The following is a 25637-nucleotide window of genomic DNA, read 5'->3' as shown; positions in this document are numbered from 1 at the left end:
TTAGGGAATGAGACACTTAAAGTAGTAAAGGAGTTTTGCTATTTGGGGAGCAAAATAACTGATGATGGTCGAAGTAGAGAGGATATAAAACATTGACTGGCAGTGGCAAGGAAAGCGTTTCTGAAGAAGAGAAATTTGTTAACATAGAGTATAGATTTAAGTGTCAGGAAGTCGTTTCTGAAAGTATTTGTATGGAGTGTAGCCATGCGTGGAAGTGAAACGTGGACGATAAATAGTTTAGACAAGAAGAGAATAGTAGCTTTCGAAATGTGATGCTACAGAAGAATGCTGAAGATTAGGTGGGTAGATCACATAACTAATAATGAGGTATTGAATAGAATTGGGGAGAAGAGGAGCTTGTGGCACAACTTGACTAGAAGAAGGGATCGGTTTGTAGGACATGTTCTGAGACATCGAGGGATCACCAATTTAGTATTGGAGGGCAGCGTGGAGGGTAAAAATCGTAGAGGGAGACCAAGAGATGAATACACTAAGCATATTCAGAGGGATGTAGGCTGCAGTAGTTACTGGGAGATGAAGAAGCTTGCACAGGATAGAGTAGCATGGAGAGCTGCATCAAACCAGTCTCAGGACTGAAGACCACAACAACAACAACATTGATGGACCACTTCGGAAAAATTTAAGTGAAACAGTTTCGAGTGCAAATATTACATACTTATTCAGATACGTAGACGATGAAATGTACGCGTGGACAGTCACCACAAAACAGCTCAACTAATTTTTTCGTAACTGAAACAGTCAATACAAAAATACTTAGTGCAAAACGAAAATTGGTAATAAAAACATAAACGTCCTAGATCCAACCATTGACATCAGTACAGAAACCCATTGTTTCACAATTTATAGAAAACGACATTTACAGACACAGATACCAACACCCAGTTACTCAAAATGTAGCTTACCAATCAGTGGTGCGCGGTCTCACATCTCTCCACATGTTCGTAGAAGATTTCAAAGCAGAGTTTGACGCTATACATTTTTTTTTTTTTTTTTTGCCTCAACCAGTGGTTACAGTCCTTTCCTGATTTTCCACATCTTGCATAGGAAACAAACATTGAAAAATATGCCCTTCGTCTATGCTGCTTCTTCTGCTCCCTTCACTGTCTACAGGAAGTGGTGTACAATATCATACCTAGAATAAGTATCAGAGCGTATAGCAAAAGCGCAGAAATCCAGCAACTATAGCAATTCCTACTACGTGAGGAACATCAAAGCCCAGCGTCTTTTCAATAGTAAAGATAAGGCCCAGTTACTATCCAACAGTGGGGAATACAAAATTACTTGTCCTGATAGTGATAAGTTTTATACTGGTCAGTGAGACAGAGACATAATATCTACACTGCGTGAACATAAATGTAGCTAGATTCCACACTGTCTGAGCGCTTACTGATCGTCAGCCACAGCTACAGCCCATTTCCTTCACTTAGGAAACAAAGGCCAAAAACAAAACCCGCTGGAAGTCCTGGAAATCGAAAAACATCTGGCTCACAATCCCGATTTATTATTAAATGACCAAAAGCAGTGCAATACTTACTCTTCTGAACTTCGCTCAATTCTCTCAGGTTTCCATTATTTCTCACTCTCTTTGATACTTTTCTTCCATTTTCCAGAAATTATTTATTATACTATTATTGCCTATTGTGCCGTATTTGGCACTGTGTCATAGGTTGGAAGCACCTGAACTGTTTTTCTATGTTGGCCATGCTCCCGCTCCACCCTGCTTGTGACCTCTCTGACAAAAGGAAGGATTTATCTACATGAGCGCAGTGCAGAAAGAGCGGGAAGGGGGTGGGGGAGGGGGTAGGACACCGATGGCGGGTTGGAATGAATACTGAGAGTAAACCGAAAGTTGTCGCTGACTGTGGAGGAATGCTTGACTGTGCCTAAGCAAAAGTTACTGTGGTCTGTCATTGTGTGCGTTTGGCATGAATGCAGTATGCACTTACGGAATGTAAGCAAGCGTGATGCATAGAAATTGTGTGTCGCCACTGTATCAGACATCAGTTCCTCAGACATTCAGTTCCTTGAGGTACTTTCTACTGATAGCTGTGCCTCTATTTCATGATTTGCCATTCTTATGTCATTTCATTTACAAAACCGTTTCTCTATATTTCACATGCGACGGGAGCTATAGAGATAAAACAGTTTGTAAACACACTTTAAAACAGAAGTATTTGCCTGATTTAAACTACTCATTGGTATATGTGCCTTCCGTGTATGATATTGGGTACAGATATTTCAGTACGAGGTGCAAGGTATATGAGTTCTCATTTCTTGGTTCATGACAATCTTGTGAGGAGTGCATGCAACAGCTAAACCTTGTAGTATTTATTTCTAACACTGGCCTATTTCAAGTACACTACGAGATTTTGTACTCTATCTGTAATATGAAGGAACTCGAAGATGGATGATATAAATACTGGATATAATGACACAACGCTTCAAATCCAAACAAGCTACTCAAAAAGGGAAGGAATCATTTCAAATATTACTTTTGTGTTGACTAGTGGATGATATACCAAGCCTTTTCGAATGTTTATTTGTAAGTAAAGCATAAAGTGCTCGGTACAACGTATTGTTATTATTGTTGTGATTTTCCTGAGAGTACACAGTGGTGGAAACCTGCTGGTCACATAACCTAGAGGTCTATTGATTGAAACCACACTCTGCTACCACTAGTCCAGAATTTTTCAGAGCCACTGGCAAAGAAAGTATGCAAACAATTGATTGTGCTACATTTACATTCCCACATGTATTAACATCCCCACAGTTTTAACAAATTTACGACCTGTACTCTATTCAATAAGTTCTCCTAAACTTTATATAGGATCCAAACAATTGGCAAATTAATGGAGCTGAGCCATGACAATTATTCTGTACAGGAATTCAGAAGTATGAAAACTCTCAAGATTGGTCAAGTAAGTTGTACACAGCTCTTCAGACCTTACTTAACTCGCAAATAAACAATGTAAATGGCTTGGTACAGCATCCTCTAGTGTACATAAAAGTAATATTTTGAGTGAGTCCTTCCCGTTTTGAGCAGCTTGTTTGGATTTGAAGCGTTGTGTCATTATATCCACTATTTATATCATCAACTTTCGAGTTCCTTCATATTAAAGATAGAGTACAATATTTCATAGTGTACCTGAAACAAACCTTGTTAGAAACAAGCACTAAAAGGTTTTTCTGTTGCATGCACCCTGCACAAGGGTGTAATGAACTATGAAATGAGAAAGCATACACTGTGCACCTTTTAATGAAATGTCTATATCCAATCTCACACACAGAAGGCAGATATACCACTGAGTAGTTTAAATCAGGCAAATACTTCTGTTTTAAAGTGTGTTTACGAAATTTTTGTATCTCTGGAACTTCTGTAGCGTACTAAATATATACAAACGGTTTTGTGATCAAGTAAATGATTAACTAATGACACAGCTATCAGCACACAGTACCTCAAGGAACTGAATGTTTCAATCAGTGGCGACACACAATTTCTACGCATTCGGCTTGTTTACATTCGATAAGTGCACAGTACATTCATGCCAAGCATAAACATTGACAGTCCACGGTGCGGCCAGCCAGAGTGGCCGAGCGGTTCTAGGCGCTTCAGTCTGGAACCGTGCGACCGCTACGGTCGCAGGTTCGAATCCTCCCTCGGGCATGGATGTGTGTGATGTCCTTAGGTTAGTTGGGTTTAAGTAGTTCTAAGTTCTAGAGGACTGATGACCTCAGATGTTAAGTCCCATACTGCTCAGAGCCATTTAAACCATCCTCCGTGCGGGAGACCAGCCACTTCTGCTTAGCACAGTCAAGTAAACACACCGTCGATCCATGTCGCGTTTTCCTTCACAGTCAGCTTACTCGCAGTATTCATTCTAACTCGCCATCATTGTCACCCCATTTCCACCCTGCACTCGTGCAGATGAACCCTTCTCTCAGTCAGACAGAAGCACAATCGATAGGGAGCATGGCCAACGTAGAATAATAGTTCAGATGTTGGCAGCGTAGTCAATAGTTCTGGACACGGCACACCATGTACTCCATATATTCTGTTGTCAGAATTGTCAGTTTCAGCTTTTAGTGTGTTTCGTACCACTTTCCATGTGTAGCACCTCTTCAGACTTTTCTTTAGTAGTGTTGTTGATTACTAATTTATTGTACTGGTATTGGTAACTTAACGTAAAATGTTATATAGGCACTTCGTTTCGTGTGTTAGTGTGAATGCTTTTCCTGGTTTGCTCCCTTTTATATTTATTTACTTTACAGCTTTTTTCGTTTGTAACTGCTCATGATGATCTGGTCTTAATCCAGTAGAACATACACAGTATTGTGTTTTTCATTTATTGTTCTTCTGTTCTACCAAGAGGAGACGAAAGGATCAGTTGAGATGAAATTTTATTTGATGTGTGTATACAGTATACTAGGAAACAAACGTAAATTGTATATGTTTTGGAGAACTCAGAGTGCGAAAAGAAGTACACACAGCTGCTACTTCTTGGCAGCAGCAAAGGCTTCAACCCTTCTGGCACTGAGTTGACCTTAGCTTGTTTGAGCCTCTGATTCAGACCCTCCACTCGGCTCTGTACCAGGGGTCCGCAGTCGGACTATGCTACAAATGCTGTGGACTATGCTACAAATGGTCAGCTCTGCTTTCATCTTGCAAGAAAGACTGGCAGCCCATACCACTTCTGTTAGCCGCTCGAAACCAGGGAGAATTTCTTCTGATCCAAAGTGACACACATCATTGGTACCGACGTGTGCAACCACCTGCAGTTGGCTGCACCCTATGCTCTCCATGTCATCCTGGAGGATCCTTTACACATCTGGAACGACTCCACCCGGTATGGACACGGAGTGCTCATTGGTTTTCTTACCCTTCTTGTCAGCCAAGTCCCTAAGAGGCCCCATAACGCGCTTAAAGTTGGAGCTCCCAACTACCAACAATCCCATCCACTGCGATTGCCCGGATCTTGCAGGCTGATTGGTTTCCTCTGAAACAGGACAGGCGTCAGCATCTGGCTCAGCGACAGTGTCAGCCACAGCACCTGGAACTTGTTTGTCAGACAACTGCGGAGGCCCGCCTGGGAAGTCTTTCGCCACCTGTTTCACCTCGGGGGCGACCTCCCGCTTGACCACAGGTGAGGGGGCAGCCCCAGTGCGAGCAGTAACTGGGTTGGCCACCGGTGAGGACCGATCGGAGGACTCTGACGGGCTAGACGTCCGTTGGATCCCTACGGCTGGCCCACAACAGTGGTGCCCATCCACTGCAGCCTCAAGCTGTGTAACAGAAGCCATCACAGCCTGAAGCTGAGAGCGAAGTGTCGCCAACTCGGATTGCATCCGTACACAACAATCGCAGTCCCTTTCCATACTAAAGACCGTGGAAAACTAAACTATGCGGATAAAAGGACTATCGGCAGGTGCTGGGCAACTCTACTGCAGTCCCTGACAAAAACGCACGAACTACCGAAGCACTCAGGTGAGACTAAATAATTTTTCTCTGATTAGAAACGTGTAATATGTCACAAAATCGGTTTACTTTCCGACTCAAATTAAAACGCGAGAACTGTGGCTATTAGATGTTAAATTTACACTCAAGAAAGCGTCTGTCTCGGTCGGCTGCTACTGAGTGATAATGGCCACACGACGGAAATCAGCATATTAACTACGCACTGTGCAAGCCGGTGGTAGCTCCAGCACGATGTGGCTGTGTTTACATGGTTCGGAATGGGTCCTCTGGCCCAAAGGAACCGATCATTGACTGTAAATGTTTGTGTTCGACTACTTGGAGACCAATTTCACCCATACGTGTTCATATTTCCTAACACCTATGTAATGTCAACGGGCCACTATAGTTCACCATTAGTTCTAAGAATACTCTGGGTAATTTGAGTGAATGATTTGACCGCCCAGATCGCCAGACAAGAATCTAATTGAAAATTTATGGAACATAAGCGTGAGGTCAGTTCGTAAGAAAAATCCTGCACTTTCTCAGTTGTACACCACGGCTCTAGAGGCAGCGTGGCTCGATATTTCTGCAGGGGACTTGCAAGTACTTGTTGAGTCGATGTCACATCGGGTTTCTGCCCTGCGCTGGGCAAAAGGCGGTCTGACACAAGATTAGGAGGTACCCCATGATTTTTGCGCAACGGCCATGCCGCAGTGGATACACCGGTTCCCGTGAGATCACCGAAGTTAAGCGCTGTCGGGCGTTGTCGGCAGTTGGATGGGTCACCATCCAGGCCGCCATGCCCTGTTGCCATTTTTCGGGGTGCACTCAGCCTCGTGATGCCAATTGAGGAGCTACTCGACCGATTAGTAGCGGCTTCGGTCAAGAATACCATCATGACCATTGGGAGAGCAGTGTGCTGACCCCACGCCCCTCCTATCCGCATCCACCCCTGAGGATGACACGGCGGTCGGATGGTCCCGGTAGGCCACTCGTGGCCTGAAGGCGGAGTACCTCATGACTTTCGTCACCTCAGCGTGTCTGTCCTATTGGGCGGTAGTCGCCAGGTTTGCTGAGGCTCATCATGGTGTTGAGTACAGCTCCCTTGAAATCATAGTTTCCCTCTTCCCATGACGGTAATGGAATCCAGACCACACTAAACACGAATATTGTGGAACGATAAACCAAAACATTCCTGCCGTTGCCGAGTTTCGAGCTGCTGCCAGAAGACATTTATCGCTCTTACGCTTGCCATAACACACAATTATCTCCCACTGAAATGCTAGAGGGTGAATGTTGATAGCTACATGAGTTATAGCACAAATGTCAGATATGAAGTAGAATCAAAAAAAAAAAAAATTTTGTTGCAAGCAGTTGTTGCAAGCAGTTGCCCGTTTTATACCAAATTAATCTTCTATATTGTAGAACATACAGAAATTCATAGACGGAGCCGAACACGGCGTCATCTACGTCAGTCTTGGATCCAACGTCCGGAGCAACGCACTGCCCCAGGAGAAGTTCCAGGCTTTTCTGGAGGCGTTCAGACAGCTGCCGCAACGCGTCCTCTGGAAGTGGGAGAACGACACACTGACTTCACAGCCGCAGAACGTGATGGTCAGCAAGTGGATGCCGCAACAATCCGTGCTGGGTGAGATTTCATCCTGCTAGATACATCAAAATTTAAAGATAGTTACCAGTCGAAGAGGGTTAGTGTTTTACATTCCTTTGGCGAAAAGGTCATTACACATGGAATACAACATTGGACAGAATAAGGATGGGAAGTTAATGGATTGTGTCCTTCTGTAGGGAGTCATTCCCGTTTTCAAGTGAACTGTGTTTGCAAAATCAGCGAACTCCTTTATCTCGATGTCCGAACGGGATCTGAAACTCACGTCTCTCAAATGCCAATTCACTGGTTGAAGACCGCTCTAGTTCACACGGCCTTCTTCCTTTTCTAGCTAGAAGTATTGATAAAGAAACAGCTGTCGATCTGTCTAGCGGAAATCTTTTCGAAGAAACCATCCCGAAACTAGTCTTGAAAAATTTAGGTAACACTTTCATGACACAGCCCTCCTATTCGGTTCTAGGATAGTCTTGATTTTGCTGACTCATCTATACTGAATCGTTAACTGTCGTTTGTATGACAGCTGCAGATAAACGATTGTTAAAGCTGTACGAGTTTATCACATAGATAATAGAAGACACAGATTAAACACTTCTTAAACGAAAATATATTTTAGGATAAGTAACTTCATTTTATAAAAATGAAGACCTCATTTGTAAATGTCAGTGGAAATCGCACTTGGTCTACTGTATTAAGATCCTGATAAAACTTGTAACATTTATTTCTCAATGTTTTCAATACGTCTGGGGAGCTCAAAAATAGTCCCTTCCGATAGAACAAAGGTGATTTCCCTCCTTTCCACAGGAGGGAAAATGTTCCACCCAGCGTAACACTGTAGTGCAGTAAACACATATGTGCCTACACAATCAGAGTTAAGCGAGGTATGGATTACGATGGAATATTTTCGGGAAGGACTATGATGGCAAGCCGTTGTTATGCATTGCGAAAGATACTGCATTACGAGGGCGCAGCAAAATCTTCCCGTACGATTATGTGCTTACATCCTTTTCACATCGAAGTGAAGCTAATTCAACGAAAACGCAGGTCTATATCTAAATGTATGATTGGGTTCGAAATTTAGTCGGCTCTAAAACAGTTTAAAATGTATCATTTATCCTCGTATAGTAGTTGAAGTTCTTTGTATGCACGTGGAGTTCCACACCATGTCACAGTCCAGCATGGCGTTCTTTGCCCACAGCTCATCCAAACGTCCGCCTCTTCATTACGCAAGGAGGTCTTCAGAGCATGAACGAGGCGACGTACCACGCTGTTCCCCTTGTGGTCATACCTTTCTTCGCCGACCAGCCGTTCAACGCCGCCAAGATTTCGCAGGCGGAGATTGGAGTCAGGCTGGACTACCCTGACCTCACTAAGGACAACCTGCTGGCCGCCGTACGAACCGTTTTGGAGGAATCAAAGTAAGTTACTCACGGCTCCAAGGCAATATACTGTCACATACGTTATTTCAACGATGTGACACACGTTTCATCACATCTGAACTCGTGAATAATAATGCTTAAGGTTCTAGGCGCTACAGTCTGGAGCCGAGCGAACGCTACAGACACAGGTTCTAACACTCCCTCGGGCATGGATGTGTGTGATGTCCTTAGGTTTAAGCCGTCGGCACACGGACCGTGCTGTCGAACGTTAACGTTGAGCGTGCCAAGTTCAACGTGCTGCTGAACGCTCAGGAACGATGCAGCTTGTGCATACGGTACGTGGGCCCGAACGTGGTATACGCGATCGCAACGCACTCCAGCGGCACTTGAGGGATGTTTCCAGTTCGTAAATCACACTATTTATTCAACGGGCGCGCGTAAAATTCTCACGTTAGCTCTATTAAAACGCACATTTCCTTCATCGTCCACGAAAAGGAAAGTACCATGTCCAATCAGTAAGGACAGAGACATATAAAAGTTTCATTACAAACAGTGCGGTACAGATTTGGAATACTTCTCCGCATGAGATAAACATTATTCATCATTCCCACATTTCAGTAAAACCCCAAGGTCAGTGTTACTTAATCACTGTTCCTACCCAGTAGCAGAATCTTTGCAACATGTGAATTACAAAGCGTAAAAGAAAAAGGAGCAAAATATCTTTATACAAGTAGCGCAAGCTCTCCTGTAGATTAAGCCAATCTAACAAAGTCACCCCTCAAAAAAAGGTGAACTTATATTAACATAACATCAAATATTATGGTATAAACTTATATTAAACTAATAATAAAGAGTCAGAACCTAATAAAAACGCGAATGTTAGGAAATAAAATTTGAGTGTCAAGACGCGAACCTCTGCCTCAACTTTCAAATCAATACAAGACAATGACGCTAATCATTACGCTAAAACAACAACACACACGTTACGAGTAATCAATGTGTGTTACCCGTTGCAGTAAACCTTATCGTAGATATGTTACTAATTGAAATTTAATTATAACAAATTGTACCAAGAACAATGCGTTTTCGGTGGATCTTCCGTGTGTCGCTGCCTTCAAATAGCCTACTCTTATAATACGTAAGTTACAATAATTCTCTTGCCACGAATATGATGTTTCTCGTTACTTTATTGGAACGAATGACACAGTTAACAACGAGTTTGCCAGTGATTCTGAATTTGCTGGTGCTCAGAAACGGCACATATACATATAAGCTTGAAATGAATGCCAATATGGCGCCTCACAACTCTGTACTGAAGGGAGACGGCGTGCGTGTGACGTAGGTGGCATTGTGCCATCTCATTGGATAACGCTCAGACGCACGCTCAGAATATCTGGCATGCCAGATATTGCTCTGCACGTTCGGTAAGACTCTTGAACGTGCTATTCCACGCTATGAAATCAGAAACTCGGCTCGCTCAACGTTCGGATGCACGGTCCGTGTGCCGACGGCTTTAACTAGCTCTAAGTATAAGGGACTGATGGCCTCAGATGTTCAGTCCCATAGTGCGCAGAGCCTTTTGAACCATTTGTAAGTGCTACTCGTCGATGAGCAGACTGGCGCAGAAGAGTAAGTCATTGCGGACCGCATCGAACCAGTCTGGAAATTCTCGGTGGAAAACTACTGCACTGGTCAATGATCGTATGTTCTTCTATTTTCCAACTACTGTTTGGCGTAGTTAGCAATTTAGGATCATGTTGTTTTTGTGCGGGTATTTTCTTTAAATCAGCCATTGTGTATTATCTCCACAGATACAAAGATAATATGAAGACGCTGTCGGCTGTGTTCCGCGAGCACAAGGCGGACTCTCTGGAGCGTGCCGTGTGGTGGATCGAGTACGTGATCCGCCATAAGGGAGCCCCTCACCTGCGGAGCGCAGCCCTCGACCTGCACTGGTGGCAGCTGCTGCTGCTGGACGTGGTCGCTTTCGTTCTGGCGGTCGCCGCTCTCACACTCTACGTCGTCTACTTCGTCACGCGGCGGGTAGTTTCCTTCTTCAAAGGCAGCAAACCGAACCAGAAACAGAAGAAACACTGATGTTCTCAAGACAACGTTTAAAGAGTCACTGAAGATTAGCCAACCTTACCACATTTCTGACCATTTCAAGACGTTTGGAGAGTGGAATCGTTACATGCGTCATATGATAGGCATGTTGTTGTTGTGGTCTTCAGTCCTGAGACTGGGTTGATGCAGCTCTCCTGTGCAAGCTTCATCTCCCACTACCTACTGCAACCTACATCCTTCTAAATCTGCTTAGCGTATTCATCTCTTGGTCTCCCTCTACGGTTTTTACCCTCCACGCTGCCCTCCAGTACTAAATTGGTGATCCCTTGATGCCTCAGAAAATGCCCTACCAACCCATCCCTTATTCTAGTCAATTTGTGCCACAAACTTCTTTTCTCTCCAATTCTATTCAATATCTCCTCTTTAGTTATGTGATCTACCCATCTAATCTTCAGCATTCCTCTGTAGCACCACATTTCGAAAGCTTCTATTCTCTTCTTGTCTAAACTATTTATCGTCCACGTTTCACTTCCATACATCGCTACAATCCATACAAATACTTTCAGAAGCGACTTCCTGACATTTAAATCTATACTCGATGTTAACAAATTTCTCTTCTTCAGAAACGCTTTCCTTGCCATTGCCAATCTACGTTTTATATCCTCTTTTCTTCGACCATCATCAGTTATTTTGCTCCCCAAATAGCAAAACTCATTTACTACTTTAAGCGTCTTATTTCCTTATCTAATTCCCGCAGCATCACCCGATTTAATTCGACTACATTCCTTTATCCTCGTTTTGCTTTTGTTGATGTTCATCTTATATCCTCCTTTCAACACACTGTTCATTCCGTTCAGCTATTTCAGGTCCTTTGCTGTCGCTGACAGGCATAGGCCTACTGATAAAGGACTATGAAATTTATGTAGCATTAAATTAAGACAGCGGTGGTGCAAAAATCAGACGCCAGTCGCAACTGGTAAAACAGTCTAGTCTTCAGTGTTTTTAGTAGCTCTCAAATCTGTACAATGTTGTAATATTCTTCACTTACTTCTATTTATTTATTTTTCTCTGGTAGAGTGTAAGTTGCTTCACTAGTCATCCAGTTCAAATAACAAAGGAAGTTGCTAAAAAGATCTCTGGTACAATTAACAGTTACTTTGTTACCAAACTGTACACGTTTTATAAACACACAACCTGTAAGACGCTGCATTAGAAGAAATTTCAGATCTTCACACAGTTAAGGTTCTGTTACAGCAATAATACAATACTTCTGAAAAATGATTGAATTACTTATACAACAGGAAGCTTTTTTTATAAAATAAATAAATTGAATACAGCCATTTTGTCAGATCTTTGCCTTACTTTCAGGTACCTATATGGAAAGAGATATATACACTTCTTGTCTATAGAATGGTACAATTTCTCTTTTTGTCTCTAACGAGACCTATATTCACCTTTATGAAGTAGTTTTTTTCTAATCTATGTGATCAGTTCATAGGGAAAACAAAATATTTTATAAAATGAAGTTTTCACTCTACACCGGAGTGTGCGCTGATATGAAACTTCCTGGCAAGGTAGGAGACGAGGTACTAGCGGAATTACAGCTGTGAGGACGGGGTGTGAGTCGTCCTAGGGTAGCTCATTTGGTAGAGCACTTGCCCGTGAAAGGCAAAGATCTCGAGTTCGAGTCTCGGTCCGGCACACAGTTTTAATCTGCCAGGAAGTTTCAAAAAAAGTTATATTTCAGTCCCTCAGTGAACTATTGTCATACTCGTGTAAACTGAATTTCTTTATTCTCTCGTGAAGACAGACATTTTGATTTGAGGGATGATATTACCTCTCAATAGACCTTTCATAAAAATTAATCGTTACAGCGCTTCCACCCTGTACAAATATGTCTGACAATGTCCCGCACGTTATCGCGCTTTGGCGGCAAGGGGGCAGGCACCTGATGCTCGATTCTTACATGAGCTAGGAAAATGGGGTAAGGTTTTTGGTTTAGCCTGAACCAGAGGGCGTTTACACATCGAATCGAACACCTTTACTATAGCAGTGTTACAGTATATTAAGCAAGATTCGAGAGGCGAACTGGAGCTGGCGCCCAAACAAACTGTGCTAATAGATTAATTTCTTTTACAAAAGACCTCAACTGGGCTGAAATCAATGCTCAGCTAATGGCTCCATTTGTATGTTCACTGTTCGGATTTTATGTGCAAATGCGTGCAAAAAAACTCATTTTTGTGGAAGGTTTATGAAGTGCGCCGCTTCTGTACTTTGAAGTCATACGGTTCGGTTTTTCGCCGGCTCTCTGCTTTGTTATTGCTCGCGTAACAACTAATATATGAGATAAAATATGTTGCTACGAAAAGAGCCCTGAATTAATGTTTAGGGATGCTGTACTGAGACCTTCTTTGGATCATTAATTTTCAACAAAACAGAATATATTATGTTCTTATTACTCTGGATATGGCTTTCTATTGAAGGAACATTGTCTTGTTACTCTAACTCGCTATAAAGTTCAACATATCTTCCTTACTTTACAGTTATTGAAAAGGTGCATGAAAGGGAAGCAGTGGTAGGGAAGGGAGTGAGACAGGGTTGTAGACTACCTCCGATGTTATTCAATCTGTATATTGAGCAAGCAGTAAAGGAAACAAAAGAAAAATTTGTGGTAGGAATTAAAATTTATGGAGAAGAAAAGAAAACTTTGTAGTTTGCCGATGACATTGTAATTCTGATAGGGATAGCAAACGACTTGGAAGACAAGTTGAAGGGAATGGACAACGTCTTAAAAGGACGTTATAAGATGAACATCAACAAGGGTAAACCGAGGGTAATGGAATGTAGTCGAATTAAATCAGGTGATGATGAGGGAATTGGATTAGGAAATGAGACACTTAAAATAGTAAAATGTTTTGCTATTTAGGGAGCAAAATAACTGATGATGGTTGAAGTAGAGAGGATTTAAAATGTAGACTGGCAATGTCGAGGAAAGCTTTTCTGAAGAAGAGACATTTCTTAACATCGAGTATAGATTTAAGTGTCAGGAAGTCCTTTCTGAAAGTATTTGTATGGAAGTGAAACATGGACGATAAATGGTTTAAGCAAGAAGAGAATAGAAGCTTTCTAAATATTGTGTTACAGAAGCATGCTGAAGATTAGATGGGTAGATCACGCAACTAATGAGGAGGTGCTGAATAGAAATAGGGAGAAGAGGAATTTGTGGCTCAACTTGACTAGAAGAAGGGACCCGTTGGTAGGACGCGATCTGAAGCATCGATGTATCACCAATTTAGTATTGGCGGGCAGCGTGGAGGGTATAAATCGCAGAGGGAGACGAATACACTAAGCAGATTCAGTAGGGTGTAGGTTGACGTAGTTATTCGAAGCTTGTCCTGTTACAGAGGTTGCCCCTCAGTCAGCAAGATCTGGGCGGTCGCAGAGGGTGAGCTCCAACGTCAGACGCGTAATGGAGACCCTTAGGGATATGGCTGCAAGGGATGGGAACAAAACCAATGTGCACTCCGGGGGGAGTCATTCCAGATGTGGAAAGGGTCCTTCCGGATACCATGAAGGGTACAGGGTGCACCCATCTGCAGGTGGTCGCTCATGTCGGCACCAATGATGTGTGTCGCTATGGATCGGAGGAAATCCTCTCTGGCTTCCGGCGGCTATCTGATTTGGTGAAGACTGCCAGTCTCGGTAGCGGGATGAAAGCAGAGCTCACCGTCTGCAGCATCGTCGACAGGACTGACTGCGGACCTTTGGTACAGAGCCGAGTGGAGGGTCTGAATCAGAGGCTGAAACAGTTCTGCGACCGTGTGGGCTGCAGATTCCTCGACTTGCGCCATAGGGTGGTGGGGTTTCGGGTTCCGCTGGATAGGTCAGGAGTCCACTACACGCAACAAGCGGCTACACGGGTAGCAGGGGTTGTGTGGCGTGGGCTGGGCGGTTTTTTAGGTTAGATGGCCTTGGGCAAGTACAGAAAGGGCAACAGCCTCAACGGGTGCGGGGCAAAGTCAGGACATGCGGGGACCAAGCAGCAATCGGTATTGTAATTGTCAACTGTCGAAGCTGCGTTGGTAAAGTACCAGAACTTCAAGCGCTGATAGAAAGCACCGAAGCTGAAATCGTTATAGGTACGGAAAGCTGGCTGAAGCCAGAGATAAATTCCGCCGAAATTCTTACAAAGGCACAGACGGTGTTTAGATAGATTGCATGGAACTGGTGGTGGCGTGTTTGTCGCTGTTAGTAGTAGTTTATCCTGTAGTGAAGTAGAAGTGGATAGTTCCTGTGAATTATTATGGGTGGAGGTTATACTCAACAACCGAGCTAGGTTAATAATTGGCTCCCTTTACCGACCTCCCGACTCAGTAGCATTAGTGGCAGAACAACTGAGAGAAAATCTGGAATACATTTCACATAAATTTCCTCAGCAAGTTACAGTCTTAGATGGAGATTTCAAGTTACCAGATATAGACTGGGATACTCAGATGTTTAGGACGGTGGTAGGAACAAAGCATCGAGTGACATTATGCTGAGTGCACTATCCGAAAATGACCTCGAGTAATTAAACAGACAACCGACTCGTGGAGATAACATCTTGGATCTACTGATAACAAACAGACCCGAACTTTTCGACTCACTAAGCGCAGAACTGGGAATCAGTGATCATAAGGCCGTTGCAGCATCCCTGAATATGGAAGTAAATAGGAATATAACAAAAGGGAGGAAGGTTTATCTGTTTAGCAAGAGTAATAGAAGACAGATTTCAGACTATCTAACAGATCAAAATGAAAATTTCTGTTCCGACACTGACAATGTTGAGTGTTTATGGAAAAAGTTCAAGGCAATCGTAAAATGCGTTTTAGACAGGTACGTGCCGAGTAAAACTGTGAGAGACGGGGAAAACTCACCGCGTTTCAACAACAAAGTTAGGAAACTACTGCGAAAGCAAACAGAGCTTCACTGCAAATCTAAACGCAGCCAAAACCTCTCAGAGAAACAGAAGCTAAACGATGTCAAAGTTAGCGTAAGGAGGGTTATGCGTGAAGCGTTCAGTGAATTCAAAAGTAAAATTCTATGTACCGACTCGCCAGAAAATCGAAGGAAGTTCTGGTCTTGCGTTAATCAGTAAGTGGATCCAGACACTCCGGGATGATGATGGCATTGAAACAGAGGATGACACGCATAAAGCACAAATACTAAACAACTTTTTCCAAAGCTGTTTCACAGACGAAGACCGCACTGCAGTTCCTTCTATAAATCCTCGCAGAAACGAAAAAATGGCTGACATCGAAATAAGTGTCCAAGGAATAGAAAAGCAACTGAAATCACTCAACTGACGGGATACCAATTCGATTCTACACAGAGTACGCAAAAGAACTTGCCCCCCTTCTAACAGCCATGTACCGCAAGTCTCTAGAGGAGCGGAAGGTTCCAAATGATTGGAAAAGAGCACAGGTAGTCCCAGTCTTCAAGAAGTGTCGTCTAGCAGATGCGCAAAACTATAGGCCTATATTCTGACATCGATCTGATGTAGAATTTTAGAACATGTTTTTTGCTCGTGTGTCATGTCATTTGTGGAAACCCAGAATCTACTCTGTAGGGATCAACATGGATTCCGGAAACAGCGATCGTGTGAGACCCAACTCGCTTTATTTGTTCATAAGACAGAAAATATTAGATACAGGCTCCCAGGTAGATGCTATTTTCCTTCACTTCCGGAAGGAATTCGATACAGTTCCACACTGTCGCCTGATAAACAAAGTAAGAGCCTACGGAATATCAGACCAGCTGTGTGGCTGGATTGTAGAGTTTTTAGCCAACAGAACACAGCATGTTGTTATCAATGGAGAGACGTCTACAGACGTTAAAGTAACCTCTGGCGTGTCACAGGGGAGTGTTATGGGACCATTGCGTTTCACAATATATATAAATGACCTAGTAGATAGTGTCGGAAGTTCCATGCGGCTTTTCGCGAATGACGCTGTAGTATACAGTGAAGTTGCAGCATTAGAAAATTGCAGCGAAATGCAGGAAGATCTGCAGCGGATAGGCACTTGGTGCAGGGAGTGGCAACTGACCCTTATCATAGACAAATGGAATGTATTGCGAATACATAGAAAGAAGGATCCTTTTTTGTATGATTATATGATAGCGGAACAAACACTGGTAGCAGTTACTTCTGTAAAATATCTAGTAGTATGCGTACGGGACGAATTGAAGTGGAATGATCATATAAAATTAATTGCTGGTAAGGCGGGTGCCAGGTTGAGATTCATTGGGAGAGTCCTTAGAAAATGTAGTCCATCAAGAAAGGATGTGGCTTACAAAACACTCGTTCGACCTATATTTGAGTATTGCTCATCAGTGTGGGATCCGTACCAGGTCGGATTGACAGAGAAGACAGAGAAGATCCAAAGAAGAGAGGCGCGTTTCGTCACAGGGTTATTTGATAAGCGTAATAGTGTTACGGAGATGTTTAGCAAACTCTAGTGGCAGACTCTGCAAAAGAGGAGCTCTGCATCGCGGTGTAGCTTGCTGTCCAGGTTTCGAGAGGGTACGTTTCTGGATGAGGTATACAATATATTGCTCCCCACTACTTATACCTCCCGAGGAGATCACGAATGTAAAATTAGAGAGATTCGAGCGCGCACGGAGTCTTTCCGGCAGTCGTTCTTCCCGCGAACCATACTCGACTGGAACAGGAAAGGGAGGTAATGACAGTGGCACGTAAAGTGCCCTCCGCCACACACCGTTGGCTCGCTTGCGGAGTATAAATGTAGATGTAAAAAGCCTTTTCTGCGCGATAGCAATTGAGATGTTACCGAAGACAGTGCCGCCAAAGCAGAGTTGCTAAACGCAGCCTTACGAAATGCCTTTACAAAAGAAGTCGAACTAAATGTTCCAGAGTTCGAATCGAGAACAGTTGCCAACATGAGTAACATGTCCGAAAGAACAGATACCATCTTATATATATATATGTATATATAGTTAAGGCTCACCGGCCACTTGATCATCTTCTTCTTCTGTGTGAATGCACAAACAGTGCCCGAACTCTTACGGGAATCGGCAACGCGCCGCGAGTAATGAGTATAATGGGCGGGGCACTACGAATGTAGTGCGGGACAATACGTTGAGAATGTGGGTGTCGCAGTAGGCGTGCCAGAGATAAATCCCTGCAGTCGCGCTGTCCTCTGTGTCCTCGGTGGCTCAGATGGATAGAGCGTCTGCCATGTAAGCAGGAGATCCCGGGCTCGAGTCCCGGTCGGAGCACACATTTTCATCTGTTGCCGTTGTCGTATGTCAACGCCTGTAAGCAGCTGAGGGTGTTCATTTCATTGTAATTTCATTCTAACTAGCTGCATGGTCACCGATGGTGTCTGCCCTTTCCGACATGTCCGAAAGAACAGATACCATCTTAGTATATATATCCTTACCTTATCGGCCGAGCTAATTTTCAACATTCGGCTGTAGCATCACATCTCAAATGCTTCGATTCTCTTCTATTCCGGTTTTCCTATAGCCTATGTTGCACTACCATACAATGCTCTACTCCAGAGGTATATTCTCAGAAATTTCTTCCTCAAATTAAGACATATGTTCGTTGCTAGAAGATCTCTCTTGGACAGGAATTCATTTTTTTTTTTTTTTTTTTTTTTTTTCCAGTGCCAATCTTCTTCGATGTCTTCTTGCTCCGTCCGTCATTGGTTATCTTGCTGCCTAGGTAGCAGTATTCTTTAACTTCATCTACTTCGTGACCACCATGTGTTACGTTTCTCTCTGTTCACGTTTTTGCAACTTAGTTTCGTCTTCTGCGATTTACTCAATCCGTATTCATTAGTCATTAGATTGTTCATTCTATTCAGCAGATCATGTAATTCTCCTTCACTTTCTCTCAGGATAGCAATGTCATCAGCGAATCGCATCGTTGATATCTATCATCTTCATTTTTAATTCCACTCCTGAACCTTTCTTTTATTTCCATCATTGCTTCTTCGATGCACAGATTGAACAGTAGGGGGGAAATACTTCATCCCTGTCTTACTTCCTTTTTTATCCGAACGCTGCGTTCTTGGTCGTCCATTCTTAGTATTCCCCCTTGGCTCTTAAGCAAGTTGTATATTACCCGTGGCCGGCCGGTGTGGCCAGGCGGTTCTAGGCGCTTCAGTCTGCAACCGCGTGACCACTACGGTCGCAGGTTCGAATTCTGCCTCGGGCATGGATGTGTGTGATGTCCTTAGGTTAGTTAGGTTTAAGTAGTTCTAAGTTCTAGGGGACTGATGACCACAGATGTTAAGTCCCATAGTGCTCAGAGACATTATATCACCCGTCTCTCCCTACAGTTTACCCTATTTTTCTAAGAATTTTCAACATCTTGTACCATTTTACATTGTCAGCGCTTTTACAGGTCAACAAATCCTTTTGACGTGTCTATATATTTCTTCCGTCTTGCTTTCATTATCAGCCACAACTTCAGAATTACCTCTCTAGTGCCTTTTCCGATTATAAAGCCACACTGATCGTTATTAGCACATTCTCAATTTTCTTTTTCTTTTCGCTTTTTCTGTGTGTTATTCTAGTCATCAAGTTGGATGAATGAGCTCTTGAGCTGATTGCGTGATAATTCTCGCACTTGTCAGCTCGTGTAGTCTTCGGAATTGTGCAGATGATATTTTTCCGAAAGTGAGATGGTATGTCGCCAGACTCATATATTCTACAAATAAACGTGAATAGTCGTTTCGTTGCCACTTTCCCCAATGATTTTAAAAATTCTGAAGGAATGTTATCTATTAATTGTGCCTTATTCGATATTTAGTCCCCCAAAGCACCCTTAAATTCTGATTCTAATACCCTGGATCCACTGTCTCTTCTAAATCGACCCCTGTTTCTTCCTCTATAACATCATACAAATCTTCCTCCTCATAGAGACCTTAAATGTACTCTTTCCACCTGTCGGCTCTTTCCTCTGCATTTAACAGAGGAATCCCGTTGCACTGTTAATGTTACCGCCCTTGCTTTGACTTTCCCATATGCCATGTCAGTCTTTCCGACAATCATGTCTTATTAGATTTTTTCACATTTTTCATGTAGGCATTTCGTCTCAGCTGCCGAGGACTTCCTATTTATTTTACTTGAAGTATTTCTTCTGTAACCAGTGGTTTCTTCTTATTTACCTTCTTTGTACCCATGTTTTTCTTTCCAGCTTCTGTGATTACCCTTTTTAGAGATGTGTATTCCTCTCCAACTGTACTGCCAACTGAGCTATACCTTATTGCTGTATCTATAGCCTTAGAGAACATCAAGTTTGTCTCGTCATCCCTTAGTACCTCTGTATCCAACTTCTTTGCGTATTGGTAATTCCTGAGTAATTTCTTGAACTTCAGCCTTCTCTACATCATTATTACGTTTTGACCTGAGCCTGTACCTACTCCTGTTTGCGCCTTACTGTCCAGTATCTGATTTCGGAATCTCTGTCTGACCATGATGTAATCTAACTGATATTTTACCGTATGGCTTGGTCTATTACGTTTTGACCTGAGTCTGTACCTACTCCTGTTTACGCCTTACTGTCCAGTATCTGATTTCGGAATCTCTGTCTGACCATGATGTAATCTAACTGATATTTTACCGTATCGCTTGGTCTATTACGTTTTGACCTGAGTCTGTACCTACTCCTGTTTACGCCTTACTGTCCAGTATCTGATTTCGGAATCTCTGTCTGACCATGATGTAATGTAACTGATATTTTACCGTATCGCTTGGTCTTTTACGTTTTGACCTAAGTCTGTACCTACTCCTGTTTACGCCTTACTGTCCAGTTTCTGATTTCGGAATCACTGTCTCACCATGAAGTAATCTAATTGAAATTTTACCGTATCGCTTGGTCTTTCCCAAGTATATCTCCTTCTCTTCTGACTCTCAGTATTCGCTATCACTAGCTGGAATTTATTACAGAAGACAATTAGTCTTTCTCTTCTAGCGTTCCTTGTGCCAAGATCATATTTTTCTGTAATCTGTTATTCTACTCCTTCTCCTACAACTGCATTCCAGGCCCCCATAACTATTAGATATCCTCACATACTTTGTCTCTTATCGTCAGCTTGCGACGTCGCATGTATATCTGAACCATCGTTGTCCTATTTGTTTTGTCGCCGATTCTGACAAGAACAACCCTATCATTCAACTGTAACATTCTCTATGCCCTACCTTCCTATTCTTAACGAATCCTATTCCCGTTATATCCGTTTCTGCTGCTGTTGGTATTACCCTGATCAGAAATCCTTGCCTTCTTTCTGTTTCACTTCACTGACCCCTACTACATCCAGATTGACCCTTTGCATTTCCTTTTCCAGATTTTCCCTACGACATTCAAGCTCCTGACATTCAACGTCCCGACTCGTAGAACGTTATCCTTTCGTTGGCTATTCAATCTTCTTCTCAGGGTCACCTTCCCTTTGGCAGTCACCTTCCGGAAATGCGAATGTGGGACTATTCCGGGCTCTTTTGCCAATGGAGAGATCATCACCACACTTTTTCAAATACAGGCCACCTGTCCTGTCGATACACGTTATGTCCCTCTAATTCAGTAGTTTCCGTTTCCTTCTGCATCCTCATGCCACTGCTTATTGTCAAGTCTTCCGCTTTTAGGGGCAGTTTCCCACCCCAGGACAAAGGAGCTCTCTCAACCTCTGTCCGCTCCTACTCGCCCTCTTTGACAAGGCCATGACTTCTTACGTCGGAAGTCTTCGGCCGGGAACGCTGATTATTAATCAGAATTTAAGGGTGGAGCGTTTCGAACTCGGGCCCAAGGGCGTTTTGATTGTAATAGGAAATCGCTACCCCTAGACCATGAAATATCCAGGCGTACATTATCAGTTTTATTCCTTTACCCCAGGAAAGATAAGTAATACTGATATTAATGCCAGTCTGATGCAGGTATGTAGTGCCTGTTCCTTCTGACGTGTCCAAAAGAACAGGCACGACAATGCATGTCTATGTCAAAAAGTTGACGGTCACCAAAGGTCAATTCTCTCAGTGCGGATACACACCAAGCCCGAATTCTTGTGGGAATAACCTAACCTAACCTAACCAAGGCTAGGAATTGAGGTCATCTGTCAAAAGGTGGGTTGAAGAATAGACCGATAGAAACAGTCCACAAGAAGGCTATGAGAAGTGATCTACAAAATATTGATGTCGGCCCGTTGCTGAACGTCATAGCATTTTATGAACTGAAACATAGTGAGACAGCTGAACAGAATTATCTCCATGCGCCAACCTACACCGATTCAGAACTCGCGTATTTCTCCGATGACGGCAAGGAAAGCAGGACGCTGTAGTATTTGTACACTTTCAAAAAGCGCTTCGCTCGGTCCCTCGCAGACGCCTATTAACGATACTAAGACTACATCTGCTTTCCAATGAAATTTGTGTCTGTGCTGAGGATATGTCGATAAGGAGCACGCAGCATGGTATATTGCATGGGGAGTCCTTACAAGATGTGAAAATAACTTCAATGAGTAAGTGTTTTTGTAACATTACTGTTCATGTCGCCTGTTAAAGACATGGAAAACAATATTAATAGTAACCACCGACTTTCTACGCATTACATAGATGTTTCTAATGAAGTTATTCCGGAAAAAGGCTGTCCAATTATTCAGTCAGATCTTGGTAGCCTTTCAGTGTTGTGCAAAGATTGATCACTTTCTTTAAATGTCCATAAATGTAAAGCTACTCCTTCCACAAAATGAAAAAAACCTTCGTAACCTATTACTTCAATATTGACAAGTGACACCTGGAATTAGATAACTCATACCGGAATGTGATAATTTGTGTTGATGTGAAATTGAAAGATGACGAAGCCTCAGTCGTAGATAATGCATATGCCGGCTTCGGTTGTTTACTATGATACTAGGAAAATGCAGTTAGTTTGCAGTGAGGACTACTTACAAATATTCGTGTGATCTGTTGTAGAATATAACTCAAGTGTGCGGAATCTATACCAGATAATGATGTCAGGGCACGCAGAGCGTATACAGAGTAGCACGAAGGGTCACAGATATATTCGACCTGTCTCTGAGATGCTGAAACCCGAACTGGATGTCGCTGGAATACCGACGGCAACTATCTAGCAAAAACGTACTCAAACAATTTCAAAAACCAGTATAGACCGTATAACGTATTGCTCCAATAGGAACCACGAAGTACAGTCTGAAGTCATTTTCAAAATCTTTCTTCTTGCGCATCTTACGCGAATAGGATACAACTGAACCGTAATGCGTATACATGGTGGTCCAGTGATCGTGACCGGGCCAAATTTCTCATGAAAAAAGCGTCAAACGAAAAAAGTACAAAGAATGTAACTTGTCTAGCTTGAAGGGGGAAACCAGATGGCGCTATGGTTGGCCTGCTAGATGGCGCTGCCATAGATCAAACGGATATCAACTGCCTTTTTTAAAAATAGGAACCCCCATTTCTATTACATATTCGTGTAGTACGTAAAGAAATATGAATGTTTTAGTTGGACAACTTTTTTCGCTTTGTGGTAGATGGCGCTGTAATACTCAGACATATGGCTCACAATTTTAGACGAACAGTTGGTAACAGGTAGGTTTTTTAAATTAAAATATAGAACGTAGGTACGTTTGAACATTTTATTTCGGTTGTTCAAATGTGATAAATGTACCGTTGTGAACTTATCATTTCTGAGAACGCATGCTGTTACAGTGTGATTACCTGTAAATACCACATTAATGCAATAAATGCATAAAATGATGTCCGTCAACCTCAATGCATTTGGCAATACGTGTAACGACATTCCTCTCAACAGCGAGTAGTTCGCCTTCCTTAATGTTCGCACATGCACTGACAATGTGCTGACGCATGTTGTTAGCGGTGGATCACGATGGCAAAATATCCTTCAACTTTCCCCAGAGAAAGAACTCCGGGGACGTCAGATCCGGTGAACGTGCGGGCCATGGTATTGGTGCTTCGACGACCAATCCACTTGTCATGAAATATGCTATTCAATACCGCTTCAACCGCACGTGAGCTATGTGCAGGACATCCATCATGTTGGAAGTACATCGCCATTCTGTCATGCAGTGAAACATCTTCTAGTAACATTGGTAGAACATTACGTAGGAAATCAGCATACATTGCACCAGTTAGATTGCCATCGATAAAATGGGGGCCAATTATCCTTCCTCCCATAATGTATCCTTCCTCCCATAATGCCGCACCATACACTAACCCGCCAAGGACGCTGATGTTCCACTTGTCGCAGCCGTCGTGGATTTTCCGTTGCCCGATAGTGCGTATGCCGGTTTACGTTACCGCTGTTGGTGAATGACACTTCGTCGGTAAATCGAACGTGTGCAAAAATCTGTCATCGTCCCGTAATTTCTCTTGTGCCCAGTGGCAGAGCTGTACACGAGGTTCAAAGTCGTCGCCATGCAATACCTGGTGCATAGAAATATGGTACGGGTGCAATCGATGTTGATGTATTATTCACAACACCGGCGTTTTTGAGATTCCCGGTCCTCGCGCAATTTGTCTGCTTCTGGGGTGCGGATCAGCCGCGACAGCAGCTAAAATACCTACTTGGGGATCATCATTTTTTGCAGGTCGTGGTGGACTTTCACATGTGGCTGAACACGTAACTATCCGGCGAACGGTCGGGACACTTGGATCATGTCGTCCAATAGCCACACATCAACACGATGTCGACCTTTTTCCGCAATTGGTAAACGGACCTTTTTAACACGGGCAATGTATTACGAAGCAAATACCGTCCCCACTGGCGGAATGTTACGTGATACCACGTACTTAACCGTTTGTGACTATTACAGCGCCATGTATCACAAAGCGAAAAAGTGGTTCAACTAAAACATTCATATTTCTTTTCGTACTATACGAATATGTAATAAAAATGGGGGTTCCTATTTAAAAAACGCAGTTCATGTCCGTTTGACCTATGGCAGCACCATCTAGCGGGCCAACCATAGTCCCATCTGGTTTCCCCCTTCAAGCTAGACGAGATTCGTTCTTTGTAGTTTTTTCGTTTGATGCTTATTTCGTGAGATATTTGGCTCGGTCGCTATCAATTGACCACCCTGTGTAATGGAAGCACTCGCTGCCTTTCATTTCACATTAGTTTGCAGAGTACGGGTGTGGATGAAATTATACAATGAAGAGATGTTACCATCTAGAAACAACCAGCAAGTTACGTATTACGCAGTTCGGAGGTGTAATCACAGAGGTGACAGGCGCTGATGCATGGTCATCCATGATAACTGTTCATTCGGGAACAGATACTACCGTCATATATAGTTAAAATATCGCTTCCCGGCCATTGACCTTCTTGTGCGAACGCACAAGCTATGCCCGAACTCGTACGGGACTTGGTAAATTAATCTGCCACGAGTAATGAGTATGATGGGCAAACATCTATTAGGCGCACTACGAATATAGTGATGTGGACATGTTGGGAATGTGGATCTCACGGGGAGCGTGCAAGGGAAGAGTCCCTGCAGATGCACTATTCTCTCTGCCTGCGGTGGCTCAGATGGATAGAGCGTCTGCCATTTAAGCGGGAGATCCCGGGTTCGAGTCCCGGTCGGGGCACACATTTTCAACATGTCCCCAATGAAGTACATCAACGCCTGTTTGCAACTAGAGTGTCCATTTAATTATCATTTCATTTCTAGCAAAGCTGCATGGTCATTCACGGTAACTGTTCTTTCGGGAACAGATACTACCGTCACATAATGTTGCAATGTTTACTAACACTGCTGTACTCTCTGGCCGACTTTGGATTTTCATCTTAATTTTAAGTACTCAAGAAAGCACATGCCTGTGATTACGTAGAAACAATCTAACGGGCAATGTAGTGTTGGACTATGTACTGCAAGTAGACACGATCATTTTCAGGCTTGCTGAGTACGTAAGTACTTCAAATGTCTGTCTGTTTTTGAAAAAGAAGTCGTTTTATCTGAACTATTATTTTTTTTGTAACCATACAAGCTTCCCAGAACTCTAATTGGCACTGTAAATTACCCCAAATTATCCGTTGTAGGTATCTGAGGAGGAAAAC

General features: G+C 43.0%; 1 protein-coding gene and 1 non-coding gene across 2 annotated transcripts in view; both read left to right on the top strand.

Annotated features, from left to right (window-relative positions):
* LOC124596630 overlaps positions 1–25637 on the top strand; it is a 197874-nt gene that overhangs the window by 94918 nt on the left and 77319 nt on the right. Inside the window, exons 4-6 of the mRNA XM_047135859.1 lie at positions 6899–7121; positions 8296–8515; positions 10288–10519. Of these exons, the coding sequence (XP_046991815.1) occupies positions 6899–7121; positions 8296–8515; positions 10288–10519 (675 nt within the window). The remainder of the gene's footprint in view (positions 1–6898; positions 7122–8295; positions 8516–10287; positions 10520–25637) is intronic.
* Positions 25094–25168, top strand: Trnak-uuu. Its single transcript has one exon. It is a non-coding gene; the product is annotated as a tRNA-Lys (tRNA).

This window comes from Schistocerca americana, chromosome 2, assembly GCF_021461395.2.
Source record: "Schistocerca americana isolate TAMUIC-IGC-003095 chromosome 2, iqSchAmer2.1, whole genome shotgun sequence".
Lineage (NCBI taxonomy): Eukaryota > Metazoa > Arthropoda > Insecta > Orthoptera > Acrididae > Schistocerca > Schistocerca americana.
The sequence above is the reverse complement of the archived record's forward strand: the minus strand, read 5'-3'. Positions and strand labels throughout refer to the sequence as shown.